A 21,701-nucleotide genomic window follows, 5' to 3' on the forward strand; every position below is an offset into this window, starting at 1 on the left:
CCCCTGGGGAATCACCCCAGCCTGCACTATGTTCTACCTGTTGCCACGCTGGTCATTGGCCCAAGGATTGGGGAGGCTAGGAGAGAGAGGGGGGAGGCTGAGCACTGCAGCAAAAGGAGGGACCACCACTTGATTGGCTGGTTTATTTAATCATATATCAATATTCACGGAGAATCCTAGAGGAAGAAGCCATAGCCTTTCCAAACTAAAGAATCAGAAAATGTTTTCTCCAATAAATATGATGACAACATCTGATTACTGTTGCTTTCTTTCTGCACTTGGGAATGAGAAGTCGTAGCACATCTGACCACTGCGCTTTTGTTGAAATCCCCAGACCCATGCCCCACTCGTTTTCCAGCTTTTTTAATCTTGTCTTTTAAAAAATTTATTTCTTTTCTTACATTATTGTTCAATTTTTTTAGCAGTATTTGTTTTCGCCCCTCGGGTGTCATCCCTGTAGCTCTCCCTCCTCCACCTGTGATCCACCCCCACTGCCCCTTGTGCTCCTCCCGCCCGAGTCACCCCTTCCCTCCTCCTCCCTTGCTGACCACCTCAGAGCTAGAAGATGTGGCCAATACACACAATGGAATACTACTCAGCAATCAAAAAGGATAAACTCATGCTATTCTCAGCAACACAGATGTAGCTGGAAGGGATCAGGCTCAGTAAAACAAGTCAGAAGGAAAAGGAAAAACATAGGATGGTTTCCCTTATAGGAGGAATATAGGGGAACCACCAAAGGGTAAAAAAAAAAAAAAAGATAAAACTTGCAGGCAAATTCGCAGCAACGTGGATGGAGCTAGAATGGATTATGCTCAGTGAAATAAGCCAGAAGGAAAAAGAAAAATATCGGATGGTTTCATATACAGCAGGAATATAGGGGAACCAAATAAGACATCAGTGTAAAAAATAATAATAACAGGACAAAACACAACAAAGCAAAAACAGACAATTATACACCAGAGACATCCTGCAGGGGAGGAGGATGGAGAGGGATCAGAGGGAGGAACACAGGGGACTGAGGTGATGGTGCACAGGGGGAAGGAAATTCTATGGGGACTCAACCTAAGGGGGTGGAAGGAAACAAATATTGTCTAAAAATGTTTTTTAAATGATAAATGTTAAAATAAAAAAAAACTTGCAGGCAAACTCTGGATCTGAAGTACACAGCAGGGGAAGGGGAGAGAGAAGGATCCAAACAGGGGTGGGAAGAGCACAGGGCCCTGGTGATGGATCACGGGGGATGTGGTGGTGGGAGATTTACAGGGACTACACATGAGGGGAGAAATCAAATACTGTACAAAAATGAACAACCATGTAAGAAAATTAAAAGATGTAGTTAGAAAAATGACTCCAAGAGCTAAATAGGCACTTCTCCAATGAAGATATACATGTGCCAACAGGCACATGAGAAAAATAATCACGCATCATGAGGGACATGCAAATCAATGAGATGCCACCTGCCAGCAGTGAGAACAGCCCAACTCAATTCAAAAGTACCAGAAGTAACCAGTTCCGGTGAGGGTCTAGGGAAAAAGAGACCCTCTTTCCATCCTGTTCTTGTTCCACGCACATGAGGCTTGGTTCTGGCAACCTGCTGATTGTTCTCATTGCTGAGGCCACATACTCTGCCTTTACTTTGATAAGTTTCCCACATGAATCTTGCTGCAGACCTGGGTCATTGGGCCTGGGCATCTGCAGGTGCCCCTAGAGCCCCAACAGCTTGTGCCTGTCCTTTCAGAGATCATCTCTCCTGGCTAGAGCCACCTGGTATGACTATGGGGAAGATTCTCCAGAGGCCATGATAGACTAAGCATCCTTCCAGCTGCTACCACAAAGCCTAGGTCCTAGGGCCAGCTCCAGCTTGGGGTTTTGCATTTCCAGATCCTGGTCCTTCTAGGCTTTTGTCTTCTGCAGTTAAGAGAAACACACTTGAGACAAGCTTCTCTATAAAGGAATTTAAGAGAGAAGACTAGGGGACGGGGCAGAGGATGCTGTGTTTTCATCTATCCCCATGATTATCATCATCACGGGGGACTCTACCTTCTGTGCTTTCTTCAGGGAGGCGTAATATTTAGACCACCAGTCAATGACATTTTCTGCAGATTCATCTGCGATGGTCCTCTTCTTCCTTTTGGTAGACCTCCGGGACAATTTCCTGGAATCCTGGCAAGGGGTAAGGGAAGAATTGTTAGTTTGGCCTAATGCATCTACATTGTCCATGGACAACCAGTTTCCTGAGGAAGAGAACACACAGGTACTTTGGGGGAGCAGATGGAGGTATTGGTAGATTTCGTGATTGTGGCTCTCTGTAACACTTCAATAAATGGAAGTTTAATAATCTTTTCATCCATTCATTCATTTATTCAACAGGCATGTAATGAGCAGATATGAGATATCATGTTTGACACTGGGGTGTAAAGGGAATTTGGCATAATACCCATACTTGGTAAACTTAGAATTCAATAGAGGAGACAGACATATGATACAAAGTGGTAGTGCAGAAAGGGCATTAGCTTCAATTTTATATACACAGACAAGGCAGTGAATTGGGCATCAATATCCCCATTTTACAGGTGAGGACTTAGCAATGTGAAATCACTTGTCCATGGTCCATGGTCACATGGTTACTTTGTAGGAGGATTGATCTACAGCTTCCAAAACAAACTGCAATGAGCTTTGTAAGTACAGACAGGGGTTACATTCCAACCTTAGCTTTTCCATCTTTTGGTGGCTCCTGGGCTTCAGGCTTCTGTTTGGGGTCCGGGATAGCAGATGAGTCTGGGACGTCACCCAAGCTCTCTGGCTGAACCTGAGTGGAGTCGGGTGGAGTGGCAGGAGGTGGTTCAACATCCACATAGATGTGATCTGTGCAGAGCTCCTGGGAGGAGCTAGGGGCCCCAGAGGGCTCAGAGGCTGTGACTGAGTATGAAGTGGCTGAAATGAGAGCACCTTGGGTTAGGCAAATAGGATGACACCCAGAGTGGACCCCAGTGCTGGGGATCAGAAGTTCGGGATTCAACTATGACAAGGTCTAATATCTTCGAACATCACTTTCCTTATTTGTAAACTAACAGTAAACCTACCTACCTCAACGAGGGGTAAATGAGATCCTAATATAAAGTGCCTAATATAAGGTGCACAGCAGGTAATCAATAAATGATTGTGTTTATTACTGATCTCTCAGAGTAACACGGTGTTGTAAACCAGTATTACCTCAGTAAAAAATAATATAATTAAACAAATCTAGTTGAGTTCTGTTTGATTGGAAAAATAAAAATATAAAACTATAGAAGAAAACATAAAATCCTTTGACCAAGGGATGGGAAAGGTTTCCTCAAACAAGCTTCTAAAAGAAAAAAACATAAAGTTCAAAATTTAGATGATGTGAATATCAAAATTAAGAATTTCTACTCGAAGGTGGGGACTATAGAGAAAGCTAGGAGTTATCAGCCTAGGAAAAGACATGAGCAATGTCTATAATTTACAGATGCTAATATCTAGAACACACAAAAAGAAAATGAAAGGAAACACATAAAACATGGGTGAAAGATGTAAGTAGGTGCTGCAGGAGGCCTTGTTGCTCCAGCCAGATAGGATACTGACAAGCAGCTAAGAGAAAGGGCCTCACACCATGGGGCTGAAGATCTGGCATCCTTTGCTTTTTGTTCTTGGTCGTAGAAAAAAATTTATCAAAAAGTATATTAGGCAATAAATTATATGTATCAGCATATAATGTAAGTAAATAACATGAAAAATTGTCTGTTTAAAAATTAGTTGTTGGGGGCCTCCCCGGTAGCGCAGCGGTTGAGCGCTGGGTTGCGAAGCTGCCCGCGGCCTCTGCGGTGACGGTTCGATCCCCGGCTGGATCCCCGGCTGCTCCCCGGCCACCGGAGGAGGGTCCCACATGGCGCGCAGACCTCTCCTGCCGCCCGCTGCTCCCCTCAGCAGTGTACTTCTGTCCTTCTGCCTGCTCTGCTCCCCGCTCTGGCTCTGGTGAATTCTCTCACCCTCCCGCGCTTCTGACTGTACCCAGTGCATGTGTAAACAAAACAAACAAATAAACAAATAAATAAATAAAACATGCCTCTATTTAAAAAAAAAAAAAAAAAAAAAAAAAATTAGTTGTTGGGCAGTTTGGCCCACTTGACAATGGGAGACAAGTTATTGAACATGCCTGACAAGCATTACAATACAACTATTATTCTAAGTCCTTCTTTTGCCTTCCCTTGAAGTTTCTTGGGAAAGTTCTTAAATGAAGCTATTTGCGTTAAGGAGTTTCTAGGTAGAGGAAGTTCTGATAGCTGAGTAGCAGCCGGCCCCTGGTGTGAAGGCCATGAGAATAAGAAAAGTTCTTTCTTTGCTTAGGCTTTAGCTGATGGGGATGTTCCCACGGCTATCAATTGTCTTAGGTTATTGTTTAGCTAAAACAATGAATTTTAGTGTAAGACTTAGTTTTTTATTAACCTTAAAGGTTGCCTTCTTGCTGAGTAGTGGCCAAAAGCCCATAAAAAAAGAGATGCACTAATTGTTTCTGCTTTGTTTCTATGCACTTGATAATGTAATCTCAATGCTTGCAAAAAATATATAAATAAAGAACCTGCTGAGCCTCTCGGCAGAAGATACTAACACCTCACCAAGTGTGGGTGTCTTCTCATTCCCTTCCTCTCAGTCCCTAAGTTTCAGATCATTCGTTTTCGCCGAGGCCATCTCATCCTTTCAGGAACCCCTGACACGACATTTTGCCGGAGGCTGGTGCCCGGCAAGTAGGCAAATCACTGAAGGGGAAATCAAGATGGCAGCAAGCATGTGAGGAGATGGGCAGTGGTAACCAGAGAAATCCAAGCAAAAATACTACTCAATATCTAGCAGAGTGGTAAAAACCATACACCAAAGGAAAAAAAAAACATATGCCCCCAAACCCCAAAGAGTTGGGTAAAGCAAATGCTATTGAAGAGGCAGAAGATGGGACGCCAGATAGCAGGGGTAGGGTAGGTTGCTGTAGACTGGCATATACTGGTGTCAATAAGCACAGCTCTCTGGAGCGCCCTCTGGCAGAACTTAGTGAAATTACATAGTAGGCACCGTGACTCGTAGTCGACGAGGCGCTTCCTACCTTCTTCAACTTGGGTTCCATCCACCTGTGAGGTGATAGCAAGGGGCTTCCTGGATTTACACAAAAACTGCTTCAAGCAGTTGATAGTGTAGGTGCCCACCAGGGTGCTCCTCCCAAAAGCTCTCCAGTCCACCACGCAGATGCTCAGGGGCGGATGCAGAAGTTCATTCTCAGGCAGCTCCTGGGGGAGAAGAGCAAGAGTAAAGTGGGGCATCACCTGGGCTGGGCCTGACCGCTGGCAGCTTGCTCACCCCCAAAGCAAGTGGGACACCCATCTTCCTCTCATTCCTATCCTGCCAGTCTATCCTTCCAGGCCACCCATGCAACTTGCCAGAAATCTAGAGCATCAACTTCCAGAGTCAGGGAGTAATCATGCCAATATCCAGGATGGCACTAGCAAGTCAATCCAGGGACCCATCACAAAAAAGCACACACTCGCAAGTTCTCAATGGCGGTAGTCTTCACTCTTATTTTGTCATTTTTTACCAGCAGATCTTGCATCTCAAATGAATGTCCACCCAGGCACAAGATGTAAGACAGACGAAAGCTGAGCTTTTTAAAATGTAGCTGGGGCCTCTCTGGTGGCCTAGGGGTTAAGTCTCAGTGTTGTCACTTCTACTGCCGGAGTCTGATCCCCAGCCAGGGAGCTAACCCACATAGGGTGGTGCAGCGGACCTCTCCTGTCTTAACTGCTGCTCCCCTTAGCAGTGTGTTTTGGTAAACTGTACATGGATTCAGTGTGTACTGGTATATACTGGTGTATATACCCGAAGCCAAGTCTGGGTGAATCCATGAATGTGGAACCAGCAGATAGAAAATCTGCTTATAAGTGAACTCATGGAGTTCAAACCTGAGTTTAGGGCTCACCTGTATGCTGAAATATTGAAATAAACAAAAGCACAAGTGTCAAAAAAAGATGACTGGTGTAAAACATCATATTTCATGCAAACTACTGACATGTACAAATGTGCACAAATAAATTTTAAAAATATAACCATTAAAATACTTTTCCTCAAGGCCAGTGATTTTCACATTTTAGCATAAATGAGAATCAGGGCTGTTTAACCAGAAGTGACTAGACCTCACTCCTCTGCAGTTTCTGATTCAGTGGCACTGGGTGGGCCTGAAAATCTGCATTTTTAATATGTTCCCACTGATGCTAATGAACCTGCTGGCCACACTCTGGAATCACTGCCCACCTGCTATGGCTTACTGTCTCATCCGTACCAGATACCTTCAAAATGAACAAATGCAGCTTATCCCATTTGAACTTCTGACTTTTCACTAACTTAGACTGTTCTTCTTAGAGGTGGTGGACACCTGAACCCCCAGAATATCTCCCCAAAAATGGGTTCATGAAGGAGTGGGACCCCCTCTTGGGAAGTAAAAGGAAGGAGCAGGTGGAGAAGTGCAAGGCCCTCACCACTTCGAAAGCGTCTGCCTGGACGCTGAAGTTGGGGTTGTTCTTGTAGCTCTGGATCACACAGGACTTGACTCCGCGGCCCCCACATTCGATGAGAACCTGAGGACGATCCACTGACAGGAGCTGCACCTTCTTCATTTCTCGGACTCCCCAGAAGAGGACCTGAGGGGAAGACCAGCAGGACCCTCACTAAAGACCTCGGGAGGTGCTACACATGTGCCCTGGCCCAGGAGTGGCAGAGTCAGACACGCAGCCTGAGAAGCACAGTGCATTTACCGGGACAGGACCGTGCAAAGCCTGAGGGCTCCAAGCACCGCCCATTCCAACTCCCTCACACAGTGCACCACTGCCCTGCAGTCCAAGGGACACGAGACCCTCCCCTGACTGTACCTCCACTCGGTATTTACTCAGCACTGGCCGAATGTTGGCGGGAACTGGGTAGAGATGGGTGACATCTGGTGGGTCAGTGGGAGGGAGGCCCTGCAGCCCTGATGAAGGCACCTACGGCACAGAAGAGGCGTCAGTTAGAAGGTCAAGGAGAGGCGAGGGAGACAGCCCGTCCACAGGATCGCCTCATCCACAGATAGTCGCTGTTGTAACAGAAGTAATATTTCTATCCTAAAATGCAACCAAGACAGTGCATTTTTACCACACTTAACTACTAGTTGACAAATGCATTCATTTATAAAAATAACCAGCATAGAGTGAGCATTGTAACAAGCTGAAACAGGTTCTGGCTAAATTGCTCTCTAACCCAAAAACATAAAAGAAAAAGAAACTTATTTAACTTGCCCTCTGAAGTTTGCTTTCACAGACACACCTGGGCCTGGACCTTATCTACAAATGATTCAACCTGAAGTCACTAACCATGAACTGAGCCTCAGGCTGGCTGGAGGTAGGAGACACAACTGAGAAAGGAAGCTACTGAGAGCTGAGGGGTCCTCCAACAGAATTCAAAGCTCTGGTTTTCTGAAATAAAGTTTCCTCAAACTTCTCCATATTTAAACTGCCCTGTAATTAGCCAATAAACTTTATAGTCCTGTCCTGATTTCTTTGCCCCTAGTTCAGTCCTTAACCAATTTAACTTCTTTGTTCTCTATCCTGGTCCCCAAATCCTATATAATCTTATTCACTTTCTTAATTGGGGAGGCAAATTAGAGTTTATCTCCCATCTCCTTACCAACTGATTTACAACAAAACCCTTTCTTTTTTCAAAATTTGTATCATAGTAATTGGCTTCCTGTACATCAGGCATCAAACCCATTGCTCAGTAACAGAGCCACGAAGTTAAAAGGTGAATTCACTCTCAGTCAGCTTATAATATAGAAAAAAGACAAAAGGCCAAGTAGATACAACTCAAACATGATGCGCTGACACCAGACCACAGCAGTAGAATCAAGAATGTCTCCAATTAGATTCTGAACCTCTGAGACTTTTCAGTTCCCCACTATGAGTAACTATAAAGAGACGCATGGGCCTCCCCTGGTGGCGCAGCGGTTGAGCGCTGGGCTGCGAGGCTGCCCGCAGTCTCAGCAGCGCCGGTTCGATCACCGGCCACTGGCGAGGGTCCCACAAAAAAAAAAAAAAAAAGAGACTCATACTTAACCAAATAGAGAGTTCATCTTAACCAGTGAAAGAGAAAATGAAGTTCTGTAAGGCAGACCTCCAGGATAAAAAACTGACATTTTCTGTGTGTTTGATTTAAAGAAACTGCAGAACAGTCAGTGCACTTCATTGAAACCTCACACAAAGGACTTAGAAAGCCGACTTAGGGGAGGGTCCGTCTTGCCGGTAGGCCATCTCACACTGCTGTCAAGACCTGGTCGACACATACCTCTCTCCAGAAGCCCTCCCTGATTTGATCCTGGCTACTGTGGTCATTCTCCTGGCCTTCAGTCCCTGGAAGACAGTGTCCCTGTGGAGACTTAGTGTAGAAATTAGTGGATCAAGCCCAGAAACCAGGTGATAGTGTGACTTTGCATGAGTTACTTTTCTCTTTAGCCTCAGCTATTGGGCCAGATGACCCTCAAGGCCTCAGGACTCATACATCCTATTAAGCATTGCACTGGAGCAGGAGGTTCCCTCTCTGGGGATGTTTGACTTAAGAGGAAATTTTTGTTTGTCCACTTCATTCTCCCAGCCCCTCCAGCGGGGCTCTAGAGTCACTGGGTTCTCGATAAATACTTGTTAACTGACTGACATATTAGCTCCATGTGCTCAAAATAACCTAACTGTTCATCAGAATCTCAAAGCACAAGTATATCGCCATTTCTTTCTCACAGACATGTTCTCGTTGGCAATGGCAGGTGTGGTTAAACTGATGTTCAGAAAGCTCAGAAAAGAAGAGCAGACAGGGACTCCCCGGTAGCGCAAGGGGGTAAGCACCGCACTATGAAGCAATCCGCAGCCTCTGCAGCACGAGTTCGATCCCCGGCAGGCCAGGGAGCTACCCACATGGTGAAGCAGACCTCTCCTGACTCGTCCGCTGCTCCCCTCAGCAGTGTGTTTCAGTCAGTCTGCCTGTTCTGTTCCCCACTCTGTCTCTGGTGAGTCCTCTCACCCTCCTGTATCTCTGGCCTGTACCCCGGCTCTTGTGTGCATAAATATATCTTAAAAAAAAAAAAAGAAAAAGAAAAGCAGACACAGCAAATGGCACAGAGGTTAAGATGGAGAAGGTGCAAAAGGAACCCAACTAGATGAAGAGGCTGCGTTGCTCACCCTGTGCCACCTGGTGCTGAAGCCGGGGGGAGGGGTGATTTACCCTGCAGACATCACCTCACTGACAAACGTAGCTGCTCGCAGAGCTCCAAGAGTAAAGCCATAGAACAGCTGGGGTGGCAAGGAGGCTGCCTCTGGACGTGGTTGTTAAAAAGTACCAGATCTAGAAAACTTAAATAAGGGATCAGGAAAAAGAATAACTATAAGAAAGTGAAAATCAAAATCAACAAAAACTATGAACCAGAGACACTTTTTGGGGGGTGGGGGCCAGGAGGGGAGGGATTGGGGTCAGAATGGGGCATGTGCAGTTGTATGGGGGAATATAAAAATAAAATTTATTATTTAATAAAAAAAATAAATAAATTAAAAAAAAAAAGTACCAGATGTTTGCTCATCTAGGGGCTGCTGAAATGTCAGCCTGGGGAATGCCCTGAAGGACCTCTCTTCTTAAGTGTCTAAAAGATGCCAACAAGAGCTCAACCTGGACCTGAAGTTTCACCCAACATGGAAGAGATTGAATAACTTTGTTCCCAGCTAAGATTCTGCTTTTTTACAGTGAGAAGCAGACAAATTTAACACTCCAGTGGAGACAAAGGACATCCAGCTGTAGGGCCAGGACAAAGGAACTAGGGTGCAAAATATAAGGGGTCATGCAGACCTCTAGCCTCAACCCTGCCCTGCTGAAAAATCACAGATGCTCAGGGGCCTTCCTTTCCTTGTCTCCCCGGCCCATCGTCTACCTTTGTACTGTAGCTTTTGTTCCGTACAGTGGGTGGGCGCCAGTCCCGGGTTCCATCACTCCTTACTTGGTGAACCCAAGAAAGTTGTGTCGCTGAGTCTCAGTTCTGCATTTGTCAAGTGAAGGTAACGGCATCTGATTCATGAGTTGCGGTAGAATGGCTGAGACAGCTCCCCAGGCACCTGGCACACTTTCTGACACGCAGTGAGTCCCCTTAGATGTAAAGGTGAATTGGAAACTCACTGACACTTGCGAAGCTTAAAGTTCAGCATCAAAATCTTGCTCTCTGATGGATATCAGATGATCTAGGATTGTAAGAAGCACCCGCCCGACTACTTCAGAAGCAAATTTAAATCTCTCGAGAGATAGAAAATCAGCCGAGGCTCACATGCTCTCTGTATACTATGTGTTAATGTATTTGAAAATATTGTATAGCATCTCTACGTGTAAAATATATTGCTGGGTTCCGTGACCTGGAGACGAACCTTACATTCTCTTCCAGTCTCAGCCAATCCTGTGGACTCTGCCTTTGATATATACCCAGAATCCATTTCTCTTCTTTTCCATGCCCACTTTGATCCCAGTTTCCAGTTTTCCAACCTGGCTGATCTGAGGAGTCTCCCAAGTGGCTTCCCTCTGACCCTCGCAGCATGTACTCAACCCAGCATCCGCGTTTCCACATCCGTCAGCTGGTGTGCTCAGAGCCCGCCCTGGGCTTCTCATCTTTCAGGGAGTAAAAGTCAAAGTCCTGGCAAGGCTCCATGGGACCTTTCACTTCTGTTCTCACCTCCTACCCTCTCACTCCAGCCACACTGGTCTCCTTGCTGGGCCTTGGCCATGCCGGGCACAATGAGGCTTCAGGGCCAGGCACTGCTGTTCCCACTGCCTTGAATGCTCCTGCCCAGCTGTCTGTGTAGTCCGCCTCCCTCCCCCCTGCAGGTCTTGACTCGAATACCACTTTCTCCACGAGGTTTCCCTGAGCGCCCCTTCTCACAATGCACACACCCTTGCTTCTTATCTCACCTTTCCTTACCTTTTCTCTTCAGTGTTTATCACATTCCAGTCCTACTTTCACAGTGGTATCTATTATCTCCCTCTCACTAGAATATAAATCCCACGAGGAAGGAGTTTCATCTGCTGTAGTCACTGATGAATTCTCCACAAGGCTTGCTTGAATGTCTGAATGTGTAAGTGTCACAGTCCTTGACTTCAGAAAGGGAGAGCACAATGGGGGAACAAGCTTGCGTGAATGACTGACCTCCCCAAAGCCTGAATTTGATAGAAAAAGAGCCAAGGTGTTGTCGAATGGAGGAGGAAAAAAATTTGACTGAGGTGGGAGTGGGGAAAGCTTCCTGGAGGAGGCCTCTCCTTTTCTAAACTTTGATAATTGACCATTTCATCAAATGTGAGTGGATTAGGGAGACATTTCCAAATGGGATAAGAGCATTACTGAAGGCAGTCAGGCAGCATGACTGCAGCACATTTAAGTGGTGAGAGCAAGGAACTCAGAAAAATCTGGCATAAAGAGGCCACTGCGAGTGTCAGGAAACATGCCAACATTGAGGTGAAAAGCAGTCTGAGTACAAATTTTGGAAGTGCTTAAATGCCAAGCAATGGAAATTGGACATTCTCCTATGGATTGGATTTTCTTTTCATGAGAAATAAAGAGTTACACAAACAAAAATATAAATTTCCCAGGCAATCATGTTTGGAAAATACTGGAATTCAGAAAATAAGTTTCAGAAGTTGATTCCCGGACTTTTCAGAGATCTGCCAGGGTAATGGTGCTTCAGATCCCAAGAGGAGCATAAGACGAGTTTCTCAGACTTTGTTCACTGTGTTTGAAAGGAGTGATGTTAGAAAAAATAGGCCTCGAGAAATGTTCCTGAAGGAAAGATGCAGAAGCTGAAGATGAGGCTTTGAAGAGGAGAGAGCTACAGCTGACTGTGTTCTGGAAGGAAGGTGCAAGATAAATGAGAAAAGGGCAGGATGCTAGCTGACCATGAAAGAGGCCAATCCTGAGGAGAAATAGTCTATGGGGAAGATGGAAAACGTTGAGGAGCAATTAGAGGATGTGACCTGGCTACGGGCACAGACAGAATGCATGGCTGGCTTCTGAGCCTGAAGATTCAAGGCAAAGTGCGTGGGAAAGGCGGGGCTGTGAGTCAGGACAGGGATGGCATTGTGGGGGTGGGGCAGCTGGTGGCATAAGGGAGGGAAATGCAGGCAAGAGCCCAGGTACTAAATCCTTCTTCTGAGACGGGAGCTCTCTAGTCTTGGAGATGGTGAGGCCGGGGTTAACCAGCCCCGGATGAAAGCTGAGAGCAGCTGGTGACAAAGGCGGGCATTTTCCAGCTCTGTCTTCTCAGCCTGGACGAGATCCACATGCTAAGACAATCGTGCTGATGATCAAATGACTTATTGAACAAGTAATCAAATGAGAAAGAAGCTGTGATGAAACCCTGATGAATTGTAGCTCTTCGGCTGCTCACCTCTGACCATGCTCCCCATTAACTCAGCTGCCAGGAAGCAGCAAGGCCCCAGGAGCATGCCCAGCTCAGAGCAGAGGGAGGGAGGATGAGAGAGAGAGGTCCAGAACCCAGGGTGCCCTCAGAGGGCCAGGAGGGGGGTCAGTCAGGGCAGCTCCTCATTGACAAGTTGGGGGGTTCAGGCTCAGAGCCCTCAGGAAGCTTTGTGTAGGGAAAGGGGGGCTGACCCAATTCTGTTACCCTGAGCCTCAGCTTTGTGACATTGAAATGGGGGTGTCATGCTAGATCTAGTTTTCCCGAGTCAGCCACTCTCTATCACACTCCCCAGCTGTACCATGATCCGGTAAATCTTTTCATTAGCTGCACTTTTGTTTCAGAAAGGAAATTTCATGCTTCTAAATAAAACAAGCACCATTTGCCACAAATGGAAGGCAGCTTTAAAATGAAAACGGAATAATGGGATTGGAATATGTCCATGAAGCATGTCTTCAACCTTCTCTTCATTATATTTGGAGATACCTGGTGTTGCAAGAAGCAGGCTTTGGCAATGTTCCTGTAGGTAACATGGATTTTTTTCTAGAGGCACCGAACCTGAAGCCTGTGCTCTTTCTTTAAAAAGAAGGTTGCGGGCCTCCCCGGTGGCACAGCGGTTGAATGCTGGGTTGCAAAGCTGCCCCCAGCCTCTGCAGCGCCGGTTCGATCCCCAGCTGCTCCCGGCCACTGGGGGAGGGTCCCACATGGTGCGCAGACCTCTCCTGCCGCCCGCTGCTCCCCTCAGCAGTGTACTTCGTCATTCTGCCTGCTCTGCTCCCTGCTCTGGCTCTGGTGAATTCTCTCACCCTCCCACGCTTCTGACTGTACCCAGTGCTTGTATAAACAAATAAATAAATAAATCTTTAAAAAAATAAAATAAAAAAAATAAAAAGAAGGTTGCAAGTTGAGAGAGGTATTATAGAGAAAAGAGTATGAAATAAGGCTTTCTGCTAGAAGTGTCTAGAAAGATACAAAAAGGAAAACTCCACTTGTGATATTATACTTGAGTTGGACATCATAGGCTAAGTGAGATTAAGTCAGACAGAGAATGACAAATCTTACAGGACCTTACTGATATGTGGAGTATGTATATATACATATATGGGAAAAGCTGGTTAAAGGGCACAAACTTTCAGTTATCAGATGAATAATTTCTGGGGGTCTAATGCTCAGCATGCTGACTATGGCTAACATACTACACTGAATACCTAACAGTTGCTAGGAGAGTCATCTTAAAAGTACTCACCACACACACACAAGATGATAGCTCACCTTACTATAATCATTTTGCAGTAAGTACACATGTCCAGCCATTCTAGTCTATACCTATAATTTGTACAATATTATACATCAATAAAGCCAGTGAGGGGGGAGACAAAACTCCCCTCATAGCCATTCTATGTTGTGTGTCCTACTTGGTTTTGACCTAAAACCGCTGACTGACAGCCTGAATTCACCAGGCCTCCCACTGGTGAAAAGAACAAGCCAACTGGCTTTGAGGGTTACTTTCAATTCCAAGAGTCCTTGCTTCCTGTAACACACATCTATCTGGCAAGACTGGTTCCATGAATCTCACTTCATTTATCATCCTGGAATCCTAAAACCTAAGCTTCATAAGGCCAAGTTTTTTCTTGTCCTCTCCTCTTACCCTCTGGGTACCCATTATGGAGTTGGAGTTCACAGCTGAATTCCTGCTACCCCATCCCTCCAAGAGCTCCCCAGCTTCACATCCCTGACAGAGACCTTGCTCTTCTCTAAGGCAGCTACTCCATCCTTCAGAAGTTTTCCTTAAGCGGAGCAAAAGCCAAGTGACAATCAAGGTCTTGCTCACAGAGCTGTGGAAGCATTTTTGGCCAAACCCCCCAGAAGCCCCAGGCTTGAACTTGCAGCAGTGGGGCTCGGCTTGTGTGCCCTGAATTCCTCTGTCCCCTCCCAGGTTCCCAGAAGAAGACACCCCAGACACAGGATGTCAGGGAGGACTCAGGTGCAGCCGCATTGAAATGCACTCTGGTGAGTCTGCCGCTCGGCTGGGTACACAAGACAGCCACCAATGCAGGCGTCACTTCTGGTTCACTTACCTGCAGCAGTTCAAACACAGCTAGGAGGTCCCCTCCAGAGAGGTTTCCACAAAAGATGGGGTGATAGGACAGTTGGGGGGGCTCATAGTCCTCATCAGCTAGCTTCACAACTGGAGCAGCTACTGTGGCCCCCAGGTATTCTGGCTTCCCCTAAGGCAGAAACAAAATTTTGTTCATGGCTGTTACCTGCCAAGTTATGATCCTCCACAAGACTGTCAGCTTCTGTGTCTCCCTTTAGGTATGTCTCTCTGCTTCTGCCAGGCCCTTCTTGTCCCTTCCACTGGCATGGAGGCAAGAGATCCATCATGGCATTCAGGGAAAGTTCCAAGAGGACCATATCTCAGGACTTCCTGGCCCAAGGCTCTCCTAGGAGTTTCTTCTCTCCTCAGTATACTGAGCTCAGTGAACAAAGTTAAAATAATCACTGAAGGCGGACTTGAAGGCGAAAAGGAGAACTAAGGTGGCATCAAACATTCCAAAAGGTCTCCAGGGCCAGGCGCCATGGTGCTGGGGACATGAGCTCTAGTGCCAGGCAAGCCTAGATTCAAGTCCCCAAATCAGCTACTTTCTAGCCATAGGCCAGTCTACTCAACCTTTTCTGAGGCCCTGCTTATGGGGCCATGAGGATTGACATCATGATGTGTGCACTTTGCACAGTGCCTGGTATACAGTAAGTGCTCAATACATGGTATTATGCTGATGAGGGTGAGGATGAAGGTGATGGTGATGATGATTAAGGTCAATGTGATGGAGTAACGGAGAAGTCTGTCTTCCTTTTCTAGTTAGTAGAAGAGGATGTTAAGATACATATGTTATGCATGTATGTGGACAGTACATTTCTTAAAGAACTATTTGATGGCACCATCTCCTGTCTCTTCCCACGCTTGGCCCAGGAGCGTGGGTCCGCATTCCCCCATGAGCAACTTGGGGTTGTAACAATCACTCTGCTGTGCTATTTATCTCGGGAACTGCTGGAATGTAAGGTCCAGGAGGCTGCCTGGCTTACTCACTGCTGTGCTCCAGCATTTATTACATGTCTAGTGAGGGAAAACTGGTGGATGAATGACCTCCAGGTCCAAGGACAGTGGCCAAGTCCTCTTCTGCCTGCGGTTAGGCTTAACAGCTGCACTGCATCACTGCTTTGAACTTGTGAACCAGCACTTGCATTTCTGGCTGCAGAAGGGAGATTGTGGAGGTGGCAATAGTGACCTGTTCAGACACACTTATGAAAAAACACTTAAAGCTTCCTGCCAGTCTCCACTGGTGGGGTTAACTGTGCCTGAGATGGGAGTCATTAGGGCATCTGGGTAGGAAATGAGTGACCTGCCATAGAAATATTTTGTTCATGATCATAGCTGGGAATGGCTAATTAAAATGAGCCCTGGAAACAAAAGAGTAAACAAAGCCAAGCTAGCAATTTGCCAAATATAAACTTGTTTCTTACAGTGCCTACAGACCTTAATAAAAGCACAAGCCACTGGGAAATGAGAGAAAGTTCTGGACAGGATGCTAAAGTCTGGAGGAGCCAGAACCTGATAATCCCATCACCACCCCAGGTGCGGCCTGGGGTAGCTGCAGCCACGGATGTAAACAGACTCGTTTGTGCATCTGCAGGACTCTGTCCAGGAATAAAGTGCAAAACTTTCCTATTTTCTTTTTCTCCTACATTTTCTTTTTCCTGTATGTGACAATGAAAGCTTGCTTTCCCAGGAAGGGCTTGGCTTGGGCTGGAGCCTGGGAAGGCAAGTCCAGGATGGAGATCCTGAAGGGACTGGAAAGCAAAGGGCAGCAAAAAGAAGTCCACCTAGACCGGTGGTTTTGGAAGCGCTTTTGAAGACGCCTGCTTGTGGTTAGTGGTTGTCAAAGAAAAAATACTCAGGATTGCAAATATGTTGTTAGTACTTATTTTGTGGCCATCTCTACAGAAAATTTATATGACAGGTGCAAAAGAAGAACTCCCGTTCATTAATCTATACATCTAGCCCAACTTAGAGATGCAGCAACAGGATGCAGAGAAAGTGACTAGATGCAGAACGCATATGTCTAGAGGGATATGGGCCATGTCAGTCCCCCACTTGCAGGACAGAGTGCACACCAGCGACTAAGCTCAAGTTCTGGCTCTGTATCTAGTGAGCTGTGACCTTGAAGAAGGCATCTGACCTTTCTGGGTCTGGGTCCCGCTCTGGAGGACTCTCCAAGGTCCCTGCTCACCTTCTACATTTCTTCCATCCTAATTTCCTCCTGACCTTGGGTCAAGGTCAGAACTGCCAGGATGCTCTAAGGGGGTAAGAGGGCATTAAAGGCTTCTTGAACCAACTGTTGTCCTTAATGTACCTGTGTTTCTCCAATCTCCTGAGGAAGGAGACATCAAAGAAGAAATAAACCTTTGCATTTTAGACTTCTTAGTTTCAAAAAGACAATTTGTCTTAATAAAAACAAGATCTTTAAGTAAGCTTTTAAATCTACCCAGTTTCTCAGACATCCTTGGAAGGGGGGAAGACACTTGGTTAACAATAAGATATGGAACTGCTAAAGAGCTGGGTGCAAGTGGGGGGTGCTTTATAAAGCATCATCTTCCTTTATAAATGTGTGCTGGCTGAAGTTGTATGACCCAGATCCTATCTTTCTTGCAACCTAAAGGGAACTCTAAGTGAAAAATGCTTTAATAAAGCAAAGGATTGTTGCCAGTTTCCTGGTTTCTGGAAATCACTGTTTTCCCAGGTCAGGCTTGCCTCCAGGCACATCTGGACTCCTGAGTAGTCACAGGCTGGTCACATTATGTGTGTTAATGGATGCAGCATTTAAGCACTATCCAGGTATGCTCACCACAGCGTCGCTGTCGTATAGTTCCACTACCACCGAAGTCGGGGACTCGGCCAGCTCCTTCTGGTCTCCATGCAGGACCAAGTCATTGAACAGCAGCATCTGGTTCCAGGTGGGGGACAGGGTCTGGGAAATGACCTGGAAAGCGAGGCCAAAAGAAAAGCAATAGATCACTCGATACATACTGAGGACAAAGAGAACACATCTTTGTCATATTTGCTCACCCTTGAGACATTTAAGTGATGGCATAAGTGGATGTAGTAGGGTCTAAGAACTAGATGCCAGGGGATGCAAAGATTCCCTGTCCTGGGGCTGAACATCTACCATGATTAACAGGGATAATTTCGACTCTGTCCTCACAGTGTGATGATACACAGGCTGCCCTTTATTGAAGACAACAAAGCCCAAATAAAACTGTCAGTTTTACATCGAAAGCTGTTTCCTGCTACAGCATTAATTAATTTGCACTACGGTCATGAAAGAATGTTACTATTGCTCATCTTTATGTGAATCTTAAAAATATCATGCATTCCACAATTTCTTTCCTTTCTTGCTTTTTGACTTTATAGTCAAAAATCACACAGTGATTTTAAAAAATAGAACATTTCAGAGAAAATCTTAACTTTCTGGACTGGAAAAGAATGCCTTCAACCAACCTAAGAATAGAAAATATGGAGTTGCAACACAAAATTACTCTGGGTCAGTGACTGACATCAGAAAGACCTATGTGCTTTTTTCTTTCTTTTAAAAATAGAAATGCATTCTCCTTTATAGCATGCACCCAGAAGTGACACCAAAACTATTTATGACCCACATAGCATCTGTTCCATAGAAGTATTTTGATGGTTTCCTTGACACTTTGAGTTACAAATACCACTTGATAAGATGCTAGAAGCCAGCCTGCATTCATCATTTATTCATTCATTCAATATATTTTATGCAGGACCTATAATATGCTGGGTACAGCATGAGGCACTAACACTGCCTCCTGTGCCTGGCAGGTACTAAAGAACTACTTGCATGGATGAATGAGTGGGCATTGGCCTATTCTTGGAGTGGCTCCCATGACTGACAGCACCAGTGGCCACCTTCGAGAGGCTCATCCAAATGAAAAATATATTCTCCCACTTCTCTGTCAAGGTACCCATGGCTAGCCTCATTTCTTTAGAGCTTCCTTAAGAAGCTACAGCATTAACTGATGCCACTTTGATGGAGTAAGACAGCATGAATTGGGCCTCCCGGGTGGCGCAAGGGGTTAAGCACAGCACTGTGAAGCTTTCTGCAGCCTCTGCAGCCTCTGCAGCATGAGTTTGATCCCCAGCCAGGGAGCTACCCACATAGCTCAGCAGACCTCTCCTGACTCGCCCACCGCTCCCCTCAGCAGTGTATTTCAGTCAGTCTGCCTGTTCTGTTCCCCACTCTGTCTCTGGTGAATCTTCTCACCCCTGATACCTCTGGCCTGTACCCCAGTTCTTGTATGCATAAATAATAAATCTTTGAAAAAAAAAGACAGCATGAATCGAGCATGGCTTTAGCATCTGATACTCCTGGAGTCACCTGACCACGTTCAATTAGGATAATTTAATCCTCTGAATCATAATTTCCTGCATTTCAACAGAATTAACACTTACCTTGTAGACTTGTTATGACCATTGTCTGAGAGGAAGAAAATCGAGTACCTGGCACACAGTAGGGGCTCCATCAGCACTTGTCAACCACCCCCTCTCTACCATGCACACACTCTTTTCTAAAGGAATGTGCATTTTCTGAAGACCTACCATGTGCCAGACGTGGCACACTGAGGTACTCATGTCTAATAAGAGATACCATAGCTCTAGGACTTAGCATCAATTTGATTGTTTGAAATCTTAGGTTCAACAAAGATGTTTTCCTTTTTGAATGATTATCTGTTAAATAAATACCATCTGTTGCTTTGAGATGTGGGTAGCAATCAAATGAAGGTACTGCACAGAGCTGGAAATAGAAGGATCATCACAGCCACCCAGTGAGTGGGCAGAAACACTGGCCACCTCTGGGGTGGGCATCTCGAGCTGGAATTCCACAGCTGCCATGGCAGGTGGTGGCCCCTTGACTCTCAATGGGACCACTCAGTGACAAGATAACACACAGTCACATAGAAGCTGTGCATCTTGGCTTCTTTACTCTCTGGGGAGTATATACAAAGCCACCACCATTATTTTACAGATGAGGAAATTCAGGACGAAAAGGGCTTTGTTTAAGGTGATGCATCAATAGGAGTTGAACCCAGGCAAAGTGTCTACACTGCACACCGTGCTACCTCTGAAAACACAGGTGAGAGAAAGCAGTCTGGTGTCCTTTGCAGGCATGTTAATTAGCCAGGTGATTAATGATGACCTCCTTTTGAGGTCTCTCCCCTCCCCTTCAGGACTAACCCTCTCCCCTGCACCTCCCGAGGCCCAGCACAATGGGATCTATCACAGTCTGTCCAGAGGATGGCCTGTGTCCATGCCTGGGTCACACATGAAGCAGGAGCGGGGTTGGATGGTCCCTGGGCCCAGCAAGGGACCTGGTCTCAGGGCACTGGACGGATGTTAGTGAAAGTGACACGACGCTGGCTCATACTGGGATCTTGGTCTGCGTGTCATACCTCAAACCATCTCCCAGCTCAAGGGTCTCACTTTGGAGAGACATATCCACCCTCTTAGCACCAGCCATGTACTGGGAGCCATTCAGCGGTTACTTCATCCACTTTTTGCCTCTTTCCGACAGCCCTAATTTGGGGTGACAAGCTGAGATTTAGTGGACATGTGCAGCCAGAGCAATGAGCTAGGGTGTACCAGCAGGTCTCCGTGCTCCCTTTGTCTTAACTCCAGAGACGGGCAAATCCTTCACTGAGCGTCCCTCTCACAGAACAGCAAATCCCTGGAGAGCACAAGCTAAGGAGACCAGCAGCCGTGGGACGTGTGCTGGTCAGGAGCCCTTGCACCCCACAGGAAAGGGAGAAAGCACAGAGGAAGGAGGGGCAGACATGGCTCCTCGAACCTGTGCAACGTTCACTTGCAAACAGGACTTTCCTGAAAGAGGCACTGCACTGCAGAGGTGTTGAGAGCATGCAAAGTCCCCCGGCTGGTAAGTGGGGGCGACAGTGCAAAGTTAGGGCTTCCTGACCACAAAGCTGGAAGTTTTTCTACCCCACAACATCCCTCAGCAAACACTGGATCATAAGCCTCATGCAGGTTGTCTGGACGCTATTTTCTCCTCTGTCCACTGAACTTGAACTTGACTTGGTATCTGTACTCAGCAGTGCTCTAGGCTTGCCAGGTTCCAGAGTCCCTGCCCCGCCTCTTTCCTCCCGTTTGCCCTTCACCTAGGGCACCTCTTGCTTTGCCTCAGGAGACAGGTCCCACCTGAGCCAAGGCCTTCCCCATGGCCGTCCTGAGCACTCATGCTTTTGTGTCTGGACACCCAGAGAAACAGGCATTTGCAATGGGTTGTTTTACCCTCCCGGGCTGTGCTGTGGTCAGCCGCGGGAAGAGGGCAGGCCGGCTTCCTGGCTCACCTTTGTGGTCTGGCAGTGGGAAAGGAAAGTGACCTTGGCAAAGGGATCTGAAAGTCCACTGCTGTCGGCTGCGATCAGGCCCCGGGCTTGGTACATGTGAGCCCTCAGCTGAAAGACATGCCGATCTGCGGATACAGAATGAAAGGGACAGACTCAGTGGCTTCTCGGGAGCAGTGCAGGGCTGTGTTCAGACACAAAGGCGACCACGGCAGCCGGGACTGACGCGATTGGTGACGAGGGGCACCGTGTGCGGGGCAGGTGGCAGCAGGCGTGCCTCTCGCTGCTGCTTCTGCCCCATGGAGGGTTAATCCTTGCAGCAACCCTGTGAAAGACACATAATTATCTCTATTTTATTGGTGAGGGAAATAGCTCACAGAAAGGCTGAACTACTTCTCCAAACTCGAGAGCTGACAAATCTCGGAGACTGGATTTCATTTCAATCGATCCTAAAATCACCTTTTCTTTCTTAAATGCCATATTTTACTTCCTATTAATTCTAAGTTCACTGGCTTACGTGTGCGTGTGTGTGTGTGAGAGAGACAGAGAGACAGACAGACAACAGACAGACAGAAACACAGAGACACACAGAGAGGACAAGAAAGGGGCTGCTGCATTAAGTTCTTACTTGAATAAACTCAATAAAGTCTGAGTCACCCATTCTTCTATTCTGTCCGCCAATGTCAGGGAGAGGGCAGAAGGCAAGCCAAGTACCTTGGTCACAGTGACAGGGGCCAGGGATAA

At 46.5% G+C, this 21,701-nt stretch overlaps 1 protein-coding gene across 1 annotated transcript in view; it reads right to left on the reverse strand.

The window, feature by feature from the left end:
• Nucleotides 1–21,701, reverse strand: part of FER1L6 (fer-1 like family member 6) — a gene marked incomplete at both ends in the record, with an annotated part of 94,892 nt that overhangs the window by 23,439 nt on the left and 49,752 nt on the right. The window contains 8 exons of the mRNA XM_084229753.1: nt 2,044–2,166; nt 2,711–2,937; nt 5,117–5,297; nt 6,540–6,701; nt 6,930–7,040; nt 14,597–14,746; nt 17,423–17,557; nt 20,961–21,085. Coding sequence (XP_084085879.1) covers nt 2,044–2,166; nt 2,711–2,937; nt 5,117–5,297; nt 6,540–6,701; nt 6,930–7,040; nt 14,597–14,746; nt 17,423–17,557; nt 20,961–21,085 — 1,214 coding nt within the window. The remainder of the gene's footprint in view (nt 1–2,043; nt 2,167–2,710; nt 2,938–5,116; nt 5,298–6,539; nt 6,702–6,929; nt 7,041–14,596; nt 14,747–17,422; nt 17,558–20,960; nt 21,086–21,701) is intronic.

Source organism: Talpa europaea (assembly GCF_964194135.1).
Source record: "Talpa europaea genome assembly, chromosome: 3".
Taxonomy (NCBI): Eukaryota; Metazoa; Chordata; class Mammalia; order Eulipotyphla; family Talpidae; genus Talpa; species Talpa europaea.